This window comes from Palaemon carinicauda, chromosome 36, assembly GCF_036898095.1.
Source record: "Palaemon carinicauda isolate YSFRI2023 chromosome 36, ASM3689809v2, whole genome shotgun sequence".
Classification (NCBI taxonomy): Eukaryota; Metazoa; Arthropoda; class Malacostraca; order Decapoda; family Palaemonidae; genus Palaemon; species Palaemon carinicauda.
In genome coordinates this window covers 16,686,791-16,706,921 of record NC_090760.1, presented here as the reverse complement: position 1 = coordinate 16,706,921, position 20,131 = coordinate 16,686,791, and the positions used below count along the sequence as shown (strand labels likewise).

At 34.3% G+C, this 20,131-nt stretch overlaps 1 protein-coding gene across 2 annotated transcripts in view; it reads left to right on the top strand.

The window, feature by feature from the left end:
• Positions 1–20,131, top strand: part of Rab6 (RAS oncogene family member Rab6) — a 90,350-nt gene that overhangs the window by 740 nt on the left and 69,479 nt on the right. For both annotated transcript variants that reach the window (XM_068359988.1, XM_068359987.1), the window contains exon 2: positions 18,278–18,336. In XM_068359988.1, coding sequence (XP_068216089.1) covers positions 18,278–18,336 — 59 coding nt within the window. The remainder of the gene's footprint in view (positions 1–18,277; positions 18,337–20,131) is intronic.

Here is a 20,131-nt window from a genome sequence, read left to right as displayed (position 1 = left end):
TATATATATATATATATATATATATATATATGTCTATGTATATATATATATATATATATATATATATATATATATATAGTCTATGTATATATATATATATATATATATATATATATATATATATATATATATATATATATATATATATATATATATATATATAATGTATATATATGTATTTGTGTATATATATATATATATATATATATATATATATATATATATATATATATATATATATATATATATATATATATACACACATACATACTAGAACCAAACTATATAATTTACTATCTACATATATCATTCCAGCTAGACTGAAATAATTGATTCAATACAATATCGGTAGGATATCAACGTTGTGATCTTTGATATCAAGCAATATAAAAAAATCTGTATCAAGTTCTCTATCATAAGGAATCAATTCATGGAAAGAGTTGAATTTCTAAGTAATAGTCTATTAGGCCTTTTGGACCTTGTGCTCTGGTTAAGGTTTTTTTTTTCTTTGTTTTTTAGTCATGGGTGAAAGTATGTGAATTCTTGAAGAATGAGTCATTGCATAGTTTGTGTAATTAGTCTATTCATTGATTGTATGACCTTCTGTGCTTCCTCGTCGAGTTTTGATGAGAATGAGTAGGCTTTGCCGTTGAATATATTTAGTTCTTTGTGTGGTTTTATTGGGCCTGTTTTGGTAAAAGAAGAGACCTGCTATTTATGTAGCCTAGCATATGAAAATGAGGTTTGATTTCATAGAATGTGACAGAATTGCATCACCTTGAAACCAAGGACATAAGAAAATAGTGTTTGACTTTATAGAATATAGCAGAACTACATCTAGATTGTGTAATTTGGGAAACTGAGACAGATGGAAAGTTCCAAAGCCTAATAGTAGAGGGTAATAACTAATGAAAGAAATTACATTATTCGCACGTCCACTTGTCTCTTCCTATGACTTTGTGTAAGAGATTTGACTTAGGCTGAATTATTGAAAGTATTATAGTAATGTCACTGCTTAGTGTAAATCCTTTGTCTTGCAGAAGACTTGTGACCAGATTCATTTTAGAATTTCTGGAATTCAAGCTTGGTTAGTCATGCACTGCCAAAGATATGTGGCTTTATTAATATCTATTCCCTTTATATATAGACACTTCTAATACTAACTTACTTACTTACTTGTTTTGGGTTTAAATCCAACCCTCCACTGAAGTCGAGTGAACTACTTCTCGGGCGGGTCCATATTAATCATCTAACGAAACATTTTCATTATATCTTATATAATTCTTTGTTTGTAGCATCTTCCAAATCATATGATCTTGTGAAAAGTAATGTCTTTAGTTTCTTCTTAAATTCAATTGCTCCCTTTAGGTCCTTCATTTTAGTTGGCAGTTTATTATAGTGTCTAGGCGCACAGTAGCTAAAAGCCCTGATATCTTTAAACCTAACCTAATTCTATTTCCATCTGTAATCCGAGAAAAGTTCCATCTGTCAAATGTTTCTTGACAGTTTAGCGCTGTTACTCGGTGGGTTCGATAATATACTTTACGATATTGCATGTATATTGATTGCCTGTTGCCTAATGGGTTTTCATGGTTATCAATAGTACCTGATTAACGTAGCATAGGATGATATATCCGAGTTGTTCTGGGGGTTACCCAATAGGTTTCGGCTGATAGTGTGCAATACTGTATAGCCCTTTTTTTTTTAATTAATACCTCTATTCTTTTACTAGATGATGTAGCTTTTGCTTTCCTCTTTTGTGATTTGTTAGCTTTAGTAAATATTTTATGAGATGGTCTGACAGCTTTTATGGTATAAGAATAATCCAGAGGTTATCCTGATGATCATAAAATTTTAGGGTTTATTATACTGGAGGTATATTGTAAGCATACCAACATTTGAGATTTTATATTTAGTAGATATATCTTGTGCTTTACTTTATTGTATGGTATTTAGCCTCCTGGCTAGTACAGTGGTAACATGTTTGCCTAGCATTTCGCATGGCAAGAGATCGATCCCCGCCCAGGACCGTAAGTTTAAGCTGTTTACTGGGAGGCTACTGCTGTGGTAGGGCACCACAGTGGGGGGTTGGGCTTGCCCGGCTGACGTTCTGGTGAGCATCTATTCTGATGGAACCGGAACTGAAACCAGTCACCTTTAACCTTTATTATTATCTGGTACAGTGTATTAGAGAAGGCGACCTTACTTAAGACTAGACCAGTTTTTTGCTGTGAAGATGATGTTCCTGTATTGATTTATTTGCAGTAGTAGCTTACCGTAATCTTTGGCTACACTTCCATCATTTAGTCATTTGCCTAACTCATTTCATCCATGAGGTATGGAGGAGTCTATTGTCTTGAAATTTGTACTAATCTTAAGTTATTCATTATTTAGTCAATGTTACTTATGAATTAGTTTCTTGTGTACTGTGTAAACATTCTGGCCTTAAGTGAGACATTAAATTTCATCTGTTAAATTTTTTCATTTTAAATCTTTATAAGAAATATAATTATGTAATCGTGGAATTTAGCATAGCCTCGTACAATCACAGATCTTTGGTTTTTGGGCAAAATTAGTGCGAATTAATTCATTTATCGAATTTCACAGTTTGTAACTCAATTTAAGTGAGACATTTTCATCATTAAATTTGATTTGCTTTATCTTTTTTATTTTAAATCTTTATAAGGAATATAATTATTTTAACCGTTGAATTTAGTATAGCCTCGTATAATCACAGATCTTTATTTTTTGGGCTAAATTAGTGCGAATTAATTCATTTATTGAATTTCACAGTCTTTAACTCGAGATGCTTTGGCCTTTCTTCTTCCAAGGTAAAGGGAGTAAGCTAAAGGGGGAGGAATGGAATTCAGCTGCATGACATTTAAATCTAGCATTTGACTTCTTGATAGAGTGGTTTCACATTCCAGGGATTTTCAGAATGTTGAACTTATATGTTAACGGTATTAATAGTGACTTTTTTTTATTATCTCATAAAAGGATATACTACACATATACAGTATTGTAATTATGGAAGATATTTTATATAATTTATATAAGTTAATTCATTGTGGACACAATTATTTATATAAAATTTTCTTTGGAGACTATTTTATATAAAAATTTAATGGGTTATACTATACATACACTGCAATTATAAAGGAAGATATTTCACATATTTCATGTAAGATAATTCTATGTTGATACGCTTCTTTATATAAAACTTCCTTTGCAAATTTTTGATAAAATGTGATTGGCATTAATGTTATCAAAACATGTACTCAGTTTGCATATTTTATTTTGACATTTGACTTCATAAGCTATGCTAATGCAAACTTTGCCTTAAACAGTATACAGAGTGTCTTCACCTTACAAACTTAATAATTTTGTGAAATTTTGTCCTGGGGTAGGCTTCACCTGACACTCTTGCCTACGATTTTCAGCTGCAAAAGTTAACAAATAGTTTGTTTCACATTGAAAATGTCTTCTTGCTTACTGTATTAAATTATATAGCATTGTTGTATTATAGTCATTTTATGAACTTTTGATACAGTATCAGATTTATGATTTTAATTGAATATCCAAACCCCTATTAGGGGCGTTAGATTGGAATAGTCAGCATTTAGAGATACTTGCTACGTGTAAAAAAAAAAATAATTGTTGGATGAGACACCAGAGACGTTCAAGGGCACCGTAAGGTGAGAGGATATGTAACGGCTCCTCACTTATCCTTCCCCTTAGTGGATTAAACTGGGTAAAATCTGTTAGGGGTGCAGATATCTATGGTTATCTTAGGATATGTCCCTGATTGTACACGATATCTCCGGATAGTCGTTCCTTGGGTTAGAGCCCCGTCATACCCGACGGTAATTCTCTTGTAATATCAATCGCAGAAATATTATACAGTAGGAAGCTGCCGAAGGGAACTTCCATCAGGACGACATGGCTATCTCGCCCAAAAATAGATTTTTCCTATGTCAAATCCGTTTTGTATTTCCGAATGTTTTGTAAGTTGAGGACCTTCTTAGTGCAGTACTACAGCATTGTTGTCCTTTTCCTTTCCTTCGCTTATATGGGTACTGTGGCTACGTGGTTTGGAGGACTATTTTTTACCTTTTTGAGATATTTTTTACCCTTCCGAAATATTTTTTACCCTTCCGAAATATTTTTTACCCTTCCGAGATATTTTTTACCCTTCCGAAATATTTTTTACCCTTCCAAATTATTTCCGAGATATTTTTTTCAATTTTCATTAGAGTACCCTTACAATTCTTGTATGAATAATTATAATAAACAGAATCTCTGATTTAAACATTAGTATGACTAGTAGATGAGGAATATAATTTTAATGTGGATTGTACAGTGCTTGATAATTATAACCTTTTACTTCAGTATAGGAGACGAGTTATAATTTTAATGTGTATTCTGTAATTGTTGATTATAATAACCTCACTATAAGTGTTACTTAAACTCGCAGAAGAATCTACTAAAATATGTACATTTTCCTTTGGAAGGAAACTGCATAGAATCAAAAGTCTGAATCAATATCTTTGCAGTTTGCTAGGAATAGCTTTCTAATCTGACACATGATGTGGTTTTTGTGGTCCTCTACGGCATTTAGAAAGTGGTCGTTAATGTGGTAGCTTGTGAGTTGTGGAGTTTGCATGCAGGATTTCAAAATTTTAGTTATAATATTGAAATTATACGTGTGATTGGTTTGTCGTTTATACAGTCACTTTTAACTATGCTTCCTGTACAGTAGTATTGAAAGAACAGTAGTATTGTTTACTGGTTGCTGATTAGATTCATTGTGTAGTCGTAATTCTTTTATTCTAATTTAGTTTGTAAATCCAGGTCCTGCAAACTTTATTATTATTATTACTTGCTAAGCTGCAACCCTAGTTGGAAAAGCAGGATGCTATAAGCCCAGGGGCTCCAACAGGGAAAACAGTCGAGTGAGGAAAGGAAACAAGGAAAAAATTATTTTAAGAATAGTAACAACAACAATATTTCTTATGTAAACTATAAAAACTTTAACAAAACAAGAAGAGAAATAGGATAGAATAGTGTGCCCGAGTGTACCCTCAAGCAAGAGAACTCTAATCCAAGACAGTGGAAGACCATGGTAGAGTTGTTATGGCACTACCCAAGACTAGAGAACAATGGTTTGATTTCGGAGTGTCCTTCTCCTAGAAGAGCTGCATACCATATGTAAACCACTATGGATGTTAGATTTTGTGTAAAAACACGCTCCTGCCATTGATAATTTTGAGATTGCCGGTACAACAATTTAAAAGCCTATTTCCTTAAATATTTTCTTTCGATACTTTGAAAATTCCTCTTGTTTAACCTCTGTCCAATGCAAATATGTTACAGTAGATCCATGGAGATTATTTCACCCCATAAAATGGGCTTAGCTAGATTATGGTATAACCCCAAGCTTGTGTTAGGCCCTTATTTGCAGATATTTGCTAATACAGTACAGTAATCAAGTTATACTGTACAGTATAGCAATGCATAGCCTATTCTATGCTAATGCCAACTTTGTTAATAAATCCTATGCAATGTGTAGAAGCAAGAATGTTGCAATATTGTAGTATAAATGCCATTCAATAAAATTTTTTAAGATACACCCAGAAATGTTGCTTGCACTACATGGAATTTTTAAGACCGATGCCATGATGCACATAACGTGGGCCTGTTACGTTAAGGTACCACCATTAAACAACAAAGATTAATAAGTATATTCTGGTCACATACGTTCAACCCCCTTATCTTGAGGCTGCAATTAACCTTATCCAAATCATGCCGTTTTACATCCAGATCGCATATTGCGTCTGCCGGTGAATAAAACTCGGAAATAAAAGAAAGGCCTAACCATGTTAAATGGTAATAAAATGTTCAAAGTTTGACAGTTTTTCCATTGCACAAGCAACATTCTCATAAGATCCACAGATGATCAGTGCTATATCTTGAGGTACTTTTAAAGTAATTACTGTACTTCCTTTTAGTTTGCTCATATTGACTGATGTAACGAAAGACATTATCACCAAATTGAACCTGGATATGAATGCAGTATATACTGCATTCTACCCTCAATGCAATAGTAACTTTGAAAGTGCACAGTACAGTAATGACTCTCCCTTGATTAGCTCAGTGTTATGTTGAGCATTTGCTACTTATTGCAATTCTTTGCATTTGACAAAGTATTGTACTGATTGTCTAATAACATCTTTAGTCCTTTCTAACCTGATGCAGAGGTGCAATTGGATGTACTGGAAATCTTTGAAGATTTATTCTAATGTGAATTACTTGGAAGATTTCTTGTGAGATGCTTTATCATATAGTCATTGATTATTATGTCATCTCTATATGGTCATACTATTTCATTCCCATTGAATACATTAGGTTAGTTTGGTAGTAGAAGGTCCTCGGCTTACAAACGTCAACTTGCAAATCCAACTGAAATTATATTCTCATATATTTTATTCAAAAGTCTGTACTCTGTAATAAGATAAAAAAAAAATTTGTAATTAAAGGTATTTTGACATAGGAAAAATCTATTGTTTGGGTGATAGTCATGTCGTCCTGATGGAAGTTCCCCTAGGCAGCTTCCACTTGGGATATTTCCTGCGAGTGATATACCAGGGAATTCTACTTGTAGAGGTATCACAGGTTTCTAACCCTTGGATCGAATATCCCGAGAGATATTGTGTATGTATCAGGGACGTGTTTAAAAGAAATGCTGTAATATGATTTGATTCAGTAAGCAAAGTGATATTTGCAATAACTTGATATTATTTTGTATGAAACGGGACTATTTGTTGACTTTGTAGCCTAGAATTGTAGACATGGGGTTCAGGTTAGTCCTACCCTAGGCCAAAATTTAACAAAATACTACTTACAAACAGCTTCTTGGAACCTATACGTTTGTAAGTTATGGTTATATTATATTTATAATGAAAGAAAATTATAATCATATACTAAATTCAACATTTACGTAGTTATACTTATTATAGAGATTTAAAATAAAAATAAGATACACATCAAATATAATGAAACTGAAACATTCTTTATTAGTTAGGGTTAGGTTAAGATGATTCAACTTACTTTCTGAACTGTGACCCATCTTTATATAAACACTCTGGTCATTTCATTGATGAATCCTTGGCTATTTGAGTTTTTCTTGTTAGTGATGTGTATAGTATTGTGATTTCTTTATTTAATTATACACAGTATTCTCTATTGTTGCAATTCATAATGAAAGACCCTTCTCTATAAGATCTAGTTTTTGGACAATGTGAGCAGGGTAAGATACAACTCTGAATTGACTCGAAGATTAGGTCTACACGTATTGTCAAAATTTATTTTGTCTTGAGAAGGCATTGGTCGACACCAATGCAAAAAAAGAAGTCATAAGGTAACCGATTATGGCACTCTAGATCTCAAGTGTCTGTTATGAGTGGCATAACTATAGCTTATTCAAGGGCTGTAAGAAATTGTCTGCTTAATGCAGTGTATATAATGTATATATAGAGCTTGAGGTCTAACTAATGGGGGTGTGTGTCATAAGCATACTGATTTGAATTTTTATGTATACTGTGTTGAATAAATGCATAAATTTCAAATAACTTAGGGAGTGAATTAACAAACAATCCAGTCCTTGGCAATAATCATTCCTTTTCTTGTTTAGGTATGTATGGTGATTACTGCTTATTGTTGGTTGGCTATGCCCAGACAATTTGGACGTGAGTGGGTTGTAATCGAAGATACTGGGATGTGTAATCTACAAAAAAAGAATTGTATGGTTTTGTACGATGTCAAACAAAATGGCTTAATCAGCTGGTTGGGTGTTATACCCTGGCTGGTAAGCGAGTCTTGGACATCGCCAGTTTGTGTCGGCCTATAACTGTCTTCTTTTCAATGAGTTTTGGGTATTACTACTTCATTTGTGGGTGTATTACTCTTGTCTGCTTTAAACCCTATTACCCCCAGGGTATTTGGAAATTTCCAACCCTTAACCCCCAAGGGGTTGTTTTTTTTTTTTTTTTTAGCACATTTTGCTGTATATTTTTTTTTAAATTGCTCTAACAGCCTTAATTTTTGTCATAGTCAGGTCGGTCTCATTCTCTTGGAAAATGCCTGAAATTTCTCAAAAAATTATCAAAAATATGCAAAAAAAATTTTAAATAGCAGTTTTTGGCAAGGACGTACTGGTACGTCCATGCGGGTAAAGGGATGAGTTTTGTGAAACGTACCAGTACGTCCTTTGGGGGTAAAAGGGTTAAGTAACATGTTTTAGTGTCATGCACGTAAGGAAAACTAGTTTTTGTGCCCAATTTCTTGGCTATTTTGTGATTTCTTCTTTTATTTATTTATTCTAATGGCACTTCCATCTATAAAGTTGTCTCTTGACAGCTTGGTGTACACTAGATTCCCTACATAAAGAATTTCAAAGACCCTGTGAGGAATAAATTAAAAAGGATTAAAATACAGTAAGTATAAAATTATGTACGAACAATCCAAATCTATTTTAGAAGCATTTTATGATGCAAAAATAGCTGGAAAAATTCTTTATACATTGCTAGATCACAGGCGATAGTGAGATTGGGTTAGGGGTTAGGGATTGTTGGCTAGATACCAAGTGTAATAATGTTGGACTTTAGAACCCACTCTTGGAACACAGTTCTTTTCTAGGTGACTTACTATACTTTTGGATACTGATTTGCAGCATTGTCAACTCCAAGGACAAGTACTCGTCTCACACCGGACCTAGAGAATGATATCTCGAGGCGGAGCTTAGGGGTAGGGCTCGACTGGGAATGAGTGATAGTTTTGCCTGGTAATAAAGCCACGTAGATTTTTAAGTTTTCCCTTCCAGTTCAAACTTTGGTGTAGGACCAATCAAATTAGAGATTCATTATCAAGTTTGGTAAGCTTCTCTGGACATTATTGATAGGCTTATGCTATTGGTTATCAAATATACAACACTGAAGAACGTGGCATACTTGATTACTTTTAAGATGTTATGAATGACATTGGGCATGTCAATAAACCACATTATATCAATTGATTGGCATCAATATTTACAAGCGTAGCTTACTGTTAATACCTTAAGATTACTGTACTCTTGTATTTGGTTTAGAATGGATAGTATTCCTTATGAAAAAGGTGAACTTGGTAAGGCTTCTTTCATAAACAGTTCCTTTGTATATCCTAGTATTTTTTTTTATTTTGAATACTGTAATGATTATGATTTTAATGATGATGTAGTAATGTCATAGCTTTGTATTGTATAATCCAATTGTATCTACTCTACTTTATAAATGGAAAGGTGTTCCCCAAGAGAAATAACAATAGTACTCGGAAAGCTCCTTTGAGAGGATACTAATCAACATTGAAATATTAAAGCTCGCCAATATTTCTTGCCTTACGGGAGGTAATGCAGTATAGGCGATGTGCTTTTGAAAGGATGATATGGAGGATATCGTCTACATCATAGTTCCTTATGTGAATATATCTACTTAACGTTACAGTATTGTCATAAGGGTTTAATTTATTCCATAAGTAACAAACTTTTTTTTTACTGTGAGAAATGACGTCAATGTTGATGTTTCGTATGGATACTAACAAAATAATAAAGATAGAAAGAAACTGAAAATAACATGAGAAAACTAAGTAAATTTTCTATAGAGCTTCATGTATGGATGATGCACTGTTCGTCATTGGCTTTTCAGAGGGTTAGTGATGCTCTGTTGAATTATATGGAATCTCTTTCATCAGCACTTGACATTTTATATATCTGCTTGAGTATTGGTAGCTTTTGAAAATTTTAACCATGAACTCAATTTGCAGGATCTTGTATCTATTCTTATCTCCTCGGATGATAATACTTGATACCACAGGCGGCAGATATTTAGCACGATTCATATTGGAATGCTATTTTGTCTTAGATACTAAATTTTTCCGGTTATTTGAACCTTCAGTCAATATTGCATGAAATGTTTGGTTTCCTTTTTGCTAACAATGCTAATTATGGCTTGACCTTCTGATCATATCCTTTTTGTTATCTTTGGAAATTCTCATTCCATTGTGGAACTTCTGTTTGTACGTTATTGTAACTCTGTTGCCTTCTTCCCAAAGATCTGTGTATGCCATTCATCAGCACGTCGCATTATATTGATGATGTACATTGTCGTGCTGCAATGTTTTGAAGGTTTCCAATCCTTTACGATGTTAAACCATTTTATAGTCATCTTGACAGTGCAGTGTTATTGTTGCAGATGTTCATAGATATAGAATTCAGTACTGTAATACAGTAGTACAGTACTTTTAAATCATATGCACCATATGTACTGTATACTTTGTTTTCAGACATGTTTTATTATTCAAAGAATATTCTCAGAAGTTTATTTGCTGTACCTTTACATAACTAAAATATAAAAGAATTTTTCCCTCTTGTAATACAGTATAACCCTGTTCGTTCTCCTGCTACAGCCTCTGTAAAATGGTCTTGTACTGTTTTGGGTTAGAGCTTTTTTGCTTAAGGGTGTACTTAGACGCACTATTGTCTGTCTCCTTATTTCCTTTCTTCACTGGGCTATTTTCCCTGATGGAGCCCTTGGGGTTATAGCATCATGCTTTTCCAACTAGGGTTGTAGCTTAGCTAATAATACTATAGGCTGAGCCATTTCCACTAGGTAGTACCTAGAGTGCTTCAGGTATAGCTCCATTTAGATATACTTTAGCTCTTATGTTTTCTCTCGGAGTTTTGTTTCAATTTTGCAATGTTCTATTTGGGAAATGGAAAGAGGCTCTTGTGCTCAACTATACCAAGCTAATGAAAAAGTTATTCTGCTCACCACATAGTTGTCAAGAGCCACATTAAGGAATGCAGCATTTTGCATTAGTTTGAGAGTTAGTATCTTTGTCAAGGCTGCAGAGGAATACCTATTTGGCTTGTGTGTTTTAAGAATGGATATGCTGAAACTCTACTTGACTATAGTTTTGCTTTTAAATGCAAATATTCTGGCCTCAGAGCATCTTGGGTAGGCTGAGAATCTGCTTTACTGAGTAATACAATGTAATTTAATGTGTTGTTTACATTTTATGTTCTGTGTGTTTTTTCTCCAAGGATCACACTTTTTATTTTGATAAATTTAGTGTTTTTTTCTCCAAGGATCACACCTACTCTTTATTTCGATAAATTTATTGTTAGAGTTCACTTTCACCAAAAATTGGTTCTTTTTTTTACTCATTAGCTAAGATTGTAACTCCTTGGCTACTGTATGGTATGAAATACAGTATTGTATTATTTTTGTTATAACTACTACTAGGTAGGCTACAACCCTACATGGAAAAGCCGAAGGCATGACTCTAGCATTTGATGATTATGGAGAGAATACAGTACATAGTGTAATTGTAATGTTAAAAATGTGCTTTAGATTTATCTTTGACTCCATGTAGCAATTTACTTTGGATTGTTAGGGATACCAGTATACTTCTTTTTTTTTTTTCTTTACTTCCTAATCACTATTGGCATTGTTGCATTTTCCATTTCTGGAGTTAAGACATTTTGATTATCTCCATTCTACATTTTAATGTCTGAATTATCACTTATACAAGATTTCTTGATTGCTTCTCTGCTGTTTTATTATATGTGGTGGTTGTGTCCTATTGGTAACGTCTCTGCCTGGTGATTGCCTGACTGTGGTTCAAGTCCCGCTCAAACTCGTTTGTTCCTTTAGTGGCTGCAACCTTACCATCCAAGTGAGCTAAGGATGGGTAGGTTTGAAGGAGCCTATAGGCCTACCTGCTTGGTCATCAGCAGCCATTGCCTGGCTATCCCTCGTCCTACCTTGTGTTAAGAGGGGGCTTAGGTATTGATCTTATGAATATAAGGTCACTTTAGGGCATTGTCCTGCTTGCTAGGGCAATGTCACTGTCCATTGCCTCTGCTATTCATGAGTGGCCTTAAAATACAGTGCCTTGTAATCGCAGGTTGTTCTTGTACATATTGATTTTTATTCTTGGAACTTATATTTGTTTACCAGAGTCCAGCTTTCTCCTTCCCCTGCAACCAGGCAGTTGTTGCTTCTATTTACAGTCATCATTTAGGATATAGTCTCCAGGTTACCAGAAATTCTCTACTGCCTTCAATGTCTACCTTTGATGTAACTTTATTTTATTGGTGCATCTCTTTACTATAAGTTCTTTTTACCATTGCTTTGCATATGAAGTCCCTCATTCCAGTTATGAGTATTGATCCTGTTCATTTGTAACCAAAGGGAATATAGAATACGATATATTTTATTTTGAGCATTCACATGATCCTTGCCTTTTCTCTGGTCACTGTGATATCTTTATTTCATTGTTATTTAATCCCTACTTCTCAAATCTCCTTCTCCCTCTTCTAGGCATTCCTAATACTTCTTTCTTTGGTTTAGCTTTCAACTTTAGGTCATTAAATTCTTCATCCCTGATCTAGATATGAATCTCATTTAGTTAGTTCTTTGTGTTTGTTACTTGAAATTTTTCATGATTCTGACCATCCTTTTCCATCCATTATATAGTACAGGGTACTGGGTATGCAGTTACATCTGTTTTGTCTTCTCTATTATTAGATTCAATACTACACACTATTCTAGAAGTTATATTCCAGGTGTGACATGTTTTAAAAATATAGTTGTTGAGCTATTTTTCCCTGTTGGAGCCCTTGGGCTTATAGCATCTTGCTTTTCCAACTAGGGTTGTAGCTTGGCTAGTAATAATAATAATAATAATTGGTGGAACTACAGAAGTTCAATCTCTGGAAATATTTTTGTTGAACAGGTTAACATACTGTGAGCTCTGTTTCATAGTATTGTATGTGTGGCTGATCAATTTTCAAGTTGTTAATCTCAGTATGTTTTATATATTTTATGAATTATTCCTTATACATATTTCACTTGTTATTTCTCTACTTTTTTGCTACACTTGCTTGCTTTCCTTGTCAAAGCCCTTGGGCTTGTAACATCTTATTTTCCAACTAGGGTTGTGGCTTATCGAGTAATGATAATACTGTACTGGAATAATCAGTATACAGTGGGGCTTATTGCCTTTCTGCTTTCTCCATCAGTGTAGTACGCAAACAAGGACTCTTTGTAGGTCCTTGAGGGATATCTTTTATCTGTGATTCTTCAGCTGGACCAGCAGCTGCTTTCACTATTGTGTGTCGTATGGGACACAGTACAATATTACCATTAATAGTACTACACTTGATGTAATTTTAGTATCCCCCGTCTATATAAGGGATTTTGACGAAGGAAAATTCTATTTCTGGGCGAGGGACCTGTGCCCCCGTCTATATAATACCCATTTACAGTACATAGTTAACTGTTCTGATTAAGCTGGCAGATTACCCCTCTTTAGGTCTGAAAGGATTTTTTTGCATTTAATAATTTTTATTTAGTAGTCACTAAAGATGATCATTTTCAAAGACAAGCATCCTATCCAAACTCCAAACAAATATTTGATGATTTGCACAAATCCATTATAACTTTTCTCCAACTCCTGGCTTGCTTTTATAACTCGATGACGCAATGCATCATCTGCATACTCTTATTTTATCAGTCAACTCACTTCTGATATTAATAAAATTTCCATTGATTCCTTTTTTATTTATGCTTAGGTCTGAAATTGTCTGGTTATCCTCCTGATTTCAACTAATCACTTGCTATTATTGGTAATGTTGATTTAGCATTTATAATTTAATTTGTTACTTCTTCATGGGTATCCTTCTTTCAGTTAATAACTATTTTTATATTTAGTAGGTTCTTTGATTAATACCTTAAATGTTTAAATACTGTGGTTTTTATTTATTTTATTCCATGTTGGTTTTGATGCAGTTTTTAATATTAAATTTTTATCTTCACCTGCAACTTTATTCTGAACAATTTCCAATGTAGTTCTACACTGTGTTAAATGTTGATTCCATTTCTTCCACTTCATCTTGGTCTCTCTAAGCTGTATTCCCTGCAGACCTTTCTATCCACCTCCCAGCCTGTCCCCTGTCAGAGTTTGAAGGATTTCTTCAATAATTCAGTGGCCTTCGATGTATCTCTCTCTCTCTCTCTCTCTCTCTCTCTCTCTCTCTCTCTCTCTCTCTCTCTCTCTCTCTCTCTCTCTCTCTCTCTCTCTCTCTCTTGCTTTTACCACTACAATTTTTTTGTCTTAGATTTAACGATTGTTTTTTAGCAATTTTTTTTTTTATTTTTTTTTTAAGCCAAGGCTCTGATAAGTAAGACATCTTCCTAAGTCTTTTTTAGGGTTTCTTAATTATTACAGATATCCCCTTTTGGGCTTTGCCTGTTGGTGTCGAGTGGATGAACCTATCCTAACCCAAAACACCTGTACTCAACTTAACCTAACTTTACTAAACAAACACAACCTTATCTAACCTAACCTAACCCAACCTACCCCAACTCAACCTAATCTAACAAGACATGGGTCCAGTTAAATCTTGAATATTTAATAGATTGCATCTTGATTTGGAATAAGTTGTATAAAAGTTGTGAAAGTTATGCCATTGTGTTTATCTTGCTTTCGAAAAATTCTTTGAAGGTTTTTATTTTTTATCAAGATGAGATTTCAGGATGATTCTTGAAAACACATTCTGTATCTCAAGGATTTTGAGCTATTTATTATCTGTGGATTGATTTTACGAGAGAAGTTTTCTTAAAGAAATTTTTTGGGTGGGTTATTTAGGAATGTAGTGAGGGCTTCCATATTTGTTTGACAAATAAGTCAGGAGTCAAGGAAATAAGATGTGTATATGTATGTGTAATATATAGCTTTGTATATATACACATTGTATATGTATTTGCAGCCATCCGAGAGTTGCAACAATCTTGTAACATTCAAGTTTTAGTGTTTTACCCTTTTTTTATTTATATAAAATTTTCAAATAATTAGAACGTAATTGTTCAGAAATGTTGAAATATTTAAAAGAAATCAGTGATCTAATATTGTTTTTTTCTTTTTAAATTTTTATTCAAGAATCTCCGATATATTCAATCTATTTAAGATATCCAAAATCAAACCATTGTTCTCTAATCTTGGGTAGTGCCATAACCTTTTTACCATGGTCTTGTACTGTCTTGCTTGAGGGTACACGCAGGCCCACTGTTTTATTTCCAATTTCCTTTCCTCACTGGACTACTTTGCCCGTTGGAGCCCTTGGGCTTATAGCATCATGTTTTTCCAACTAGGGTTGTAGTATAGTAGTAATAATAATAATGATAATAGTAATAATAATAGTAATGATAAAACGTTTATATAGTTTTTTAGGTGCTTCAAGTTCAATTATATGGCCATGTGTTAGGTGATCTTCGTTTATAGCCTTGTAGTTTGTCATTCAGTTAAATCTTTGACAAGACACATTACTCAAGTCCACACGCACCCTCAAACGTGTGCTGGCAACAAGTAGTTAGCAAGCTTGCTAACAAGTTTAACAATTATGTCCACAAGAAGTTTGTACATCTAGCTGACGAACGTGCTAGTAGCAAGTATTTTGTAAGCTCACTAGCAAACTTATAACATGTTTAGTAGTCCTTTCTTCAAGAACTTGGTATACCTTGCTGACGAATGTGCTAGTAACAAGTAGTTAGCAACCTCACTAATAAGCTGGTACCTGTAACAAGTTTAAGTCGTATCCACAAGAAGTTTGTACATGTAGCAGACGAACGCTCTATTAACAAGTAGTTAGCAAGCTCATTAACAAGCTTGTAACAAGATTAACAATCGTGTCTCCAAGAAGATGGTACACCTATCTGACAGTCGTGCTTGTAACAAGGAGTTAAGAAGCTCATTAATGAGCTGGTAACAAGTTAGTAACAGGCATATCCACAAGAAGTTTGTACATGTAGCTGACGAACGTTCTAGTAACATGTAGTTAGCAAGCTCATTAACAAGCTTGTAAAAAGTTTAACAGCCGTGTCTCCAAGAAGATGGTACACCTAGCTGACAATCGTGCTTGTAACTAGTTAGTAAGCTCACTAATAAGCTGGTAACAAGTTTAACAGTCGTGTCTCCAAGAAGATGGTACACACAGCTGGCAGGTTTTTTTGGCAGCTGACTTCATGCAGCCCATGAACCCATCACATGTGGACTCGTTATTCACCTCACCTTTGCTACTGACATGCTGCCAGGATGATAATTAAATAGTTAGAACACATCTGTACACATGGTAATGCCATTCTGTACTATAACATGCTGGAAAATGTTTTGCCAACACATGTTCGAGACCTTCAAGGGCATGTGTAGACGCACCTTTAGTCTGCAGAATAAATTGGGAACACTATCGTAAATATTAATTATTTTTATCATTTCATAATACCAACAGATGGTTGGTATAAAATGGGTGGTAGGTATCGGAATTCAGTAGCACGTTTTATTTTTCTCGGAATTAATTCTTGTTGTTAAGAATGATTTTATTGTAGATTTGAGAAAAGATAATAGAATATATAGTGTGACTCGTTCAGTTATTTTGAGAGTGTGAGACTGCAGGAACACCCTTGGTCCTGCAATCGCACTTTCTTTGTATACTGGATCTGGTAAAGAAACAACAAAAATATAAAATAAAAGTCTCATGTACAGTTGGATACAGGAATTCCTGGCAAACCTCTTTCTGAGGAAATGTATCCTGTCACACCCTTACTGCACAGCGAGTACCTATATGTGGCCCCGCCCATTAGCTTTGGAATCTCTCCCTATATTATCGGATGACTCACAATGCAGTAAGGACGGACAGGGCACACTTCCTCAGTGTGACGTGATAGGAATTCATGCGTCCGACTGTACCATAACTATAATTGTTCTTCGACTCTCTCAGAACCTATTTGTTATATAAGACTAAAATGTTTTTCGTTAATTACCTAATGAATGAAGACATTGAAAACGTTGTTTATGAATAGTACAATAAAACTATTGTTAAAATTTCATTGTTGGGAGAGAAAAAGGGTTTCAATTGTGGGCTAGAGTATCGACATTTTAATGAGGGCTTTGTTCGATATTTTTCTTGTATGAGGACGTCATTAATTTTTCTTTTTCTTCAATATTAATTCATCTGAAACCTGAAGTATTGAATACTTTACTTTACTTTATATTGATGCATGCTTTTCCGGTCCCATACAGCAGGGGAACCCCACTCTCTACAGAACCTCCACTGTCGTTTTACCTTGTTCGTTCACAGTACAGTATTTATCTTTTCAAATCAAATATTCTTCATTTACTGTTAAATCGTCACTGTCAAAAGACTCATGAAATAAGAAAGTCTTCAGTATCCTCTTGAAAGCCTTAATGTCTTCAAGCATTCGAATGTTTCGTGGGAGCTTAATATATAGTCTCGGGGCCGAACATTTAAAGGCTCTGTTAGAAGTTTGTATTGAAACACGAAACATGTGCAATACTTGAACTATGAGAAGGGTTAGCAATGGGAAATTAAACCACATGTTTCAGCTGCAGGTTAATTAAAACACACTGTATTCGAAGATAAGAAATCAACTAATCATAAATCGAATGGTATTCCCCCCAGTGTCTTCTCTGCTACCCCTAATACGTAGTACGTCACTCTTGTCTGTACGTGGCTGGAATTAAAATGTCTACCTCAACGAGCATGGAAAACGTGTGGGTCTGGTTAGCAGAGTCTAGTACAGTTTGGTAGAAGTTAGTCACTGTTGTAATCCTACAGGACTTTCTGTGTTTCGAGGAATTCTGTTACCAAGGTCTGTTGTATTCTAAAGACCTTGTTTTAAACAATATCAGAGAGAGAGAGAGAGAGAGAGAGAGAGAGAGAGAGAGAGAGAGAGAGAGCCTTCTATACGAAATATTCATAGCTTATAGCGTCCTGCTTTTCCAACTGGGGGGCTTAGCAAATAATAATAATATATCTATTTTGACGTTATTGTTTTTAGAATGATTTATTGTTAATTTGTTCTCATCATTTATTTATTTCCTTTCCTCACTGGGCTATTTTTCCTTATTGGAGCCGCTGGGCTTATAGCATCTTGCTTTTCCAACTAAGGTTGTAGCTTGGCTGGTAATAATAATAATTACTGGTTTATACTTAATCGTAAATTCTTAATGAAATTACTATATTAAAAAAGCAAAATATAACTTTTATTATACCGGTATACTTATTTCAAATTTACTTCTCAAGGAAAATGTTATTACTGTTATTATATTGTTAGTTAGTTGTAACCTAAGACTGTATTACTAAAAGTTTTCTTTCCTTTTCTTACAGTTGGCAAGACCTCGCTCATCACTAGGTTTATGTATGACTCCTTCGACAATACATACCAGGTAATGTGATTTTTGCTTTAGTATTTTTTTTTTATAGCTGTCATTACTATGTATTATTGAACTTCCCTTTTGAATTTCTATATCTATTTGTATTTAGTTCCTGTTATTTTTATTTTCGTTTTTATTTGCATTTAGCTATTTTTTTCGCCTTTATCATGTATCATAACAAGAAATACTGTTTGCGTTTCGTTCAACTCGAAATACGAAAATTCTTTAACCGAGAGTAAGGCTAAAAATCCGCTTCTTTTTACGATGTTCTAAGCCCTATTCATTCATAATTCACTGGACTTACTCAATGAGATATGTATAAGGCTTGTGTTCATTGCCTCGGGAGTATCTCTGATGGATTCCCGTTCTAGATTAGTTACTGGTCTGATTATCTGTCTCTACCTCACACGAAGACATTCAGGCCCCCTGTGGGATCCTTATTTATATACGCAACAACAATAACATCAACAACAAATGTAGCAGTTTCCTGTCCACTGCAAGATAAAGGTCTCTGAAATGTACAGTTGGCTTCATTAATTCCGGTACACTGACGTCTATTTTGCTTCCCGTGAAGTGTACCGGAATTAATGAAGCCAAATGTACTTATTCATGTCAGGGGTTTGGCCATTTTCTTCACCATGGCGGCCAGTATGGATTGGTGGTGGTGGGAGAATTTGGTCTGATTGCTCACAGCAAACCAACCTAGTATGGGCGTACTTGACTAGTACATGTTTGCTAATCATGGCGATACACAAACCTGTTCGCCACGTTAAGGTATTCCCACTCTGGAAGGGCTCTTATATATACTATCAAATATATAAATAACATTAGATAAATAAATGTCCAATTTTATTCATTAAAAGATAAAATCACATTGAATGCTGTATCATAAAATTGTCTTGTAGCTGAAAGACAATCGGCACTATAATCAATGTGTTCATTGGTATCATAACTACGAATAATATCGAAAGTTTTTACTTGTAAAATCTAATCAAATTTTTATGTTTTCGACGATGTTAAACTTCAATATTTAAATATCCGTGATCAGTATTTGATGCTGTTTTCTTTAATTCCTCATCCAAGGCTTTTTTAGCATCTCAAATTCACTCAATGACCAATCTCTTGTTTTTTTCTATCTTATACATTTTACTACTACTACTACTACTACTACTACTACTACTACTACTACTACTACTACTACTACTACTGTAGTAGTAGCTACTGTTCAGTGGCTACTTTCCTCTTGGTAAGGGTAGAAGATACTCTTTAGCTATGGTAAGCAGCTCTTCTAGGAGAAAAACACTCCAAAATCAAACCGTTGTTCTCTAGTCTTGGGTAGTGCCATAACCTCTGTACCATGGTCTTCCACTTCCTTGGGTTAGAGTTCTCTTGCTTGAGGGTACACTCGGGAACACTATTCTATCTTATTTCTCTTCCTCTTGTTTTGTTAAAGTTTTTATAGTTTATATAGGAAATATTTATTTTGGTGGCGGTGGTGTTCTTAAAATATTTTATTTTTCCTTGTTTCCTTTCCTCACTGGGCTACTTTTCCCTGTTCGGAGCCTTTGGGCTTATAGCATCTTGCTTTTCCAACTAAGGTTGTAGCTTAGCTAGTAATATTAATAAAAATACGGTACTTTTCCCTGTTGGAGCCCTTGGGCTTATAGCATCTTGCTTTTCCAACCAAGGTTGTAGCTTAGCTAGTCAATAATAATAATAATACTGGCTAAGTGACAACCCTGGTTGGAAAAGCAGGATGCTATTAGCCCCAGGGCTCCAACAGGTAAAATAGCCCAGTGAAGAAATA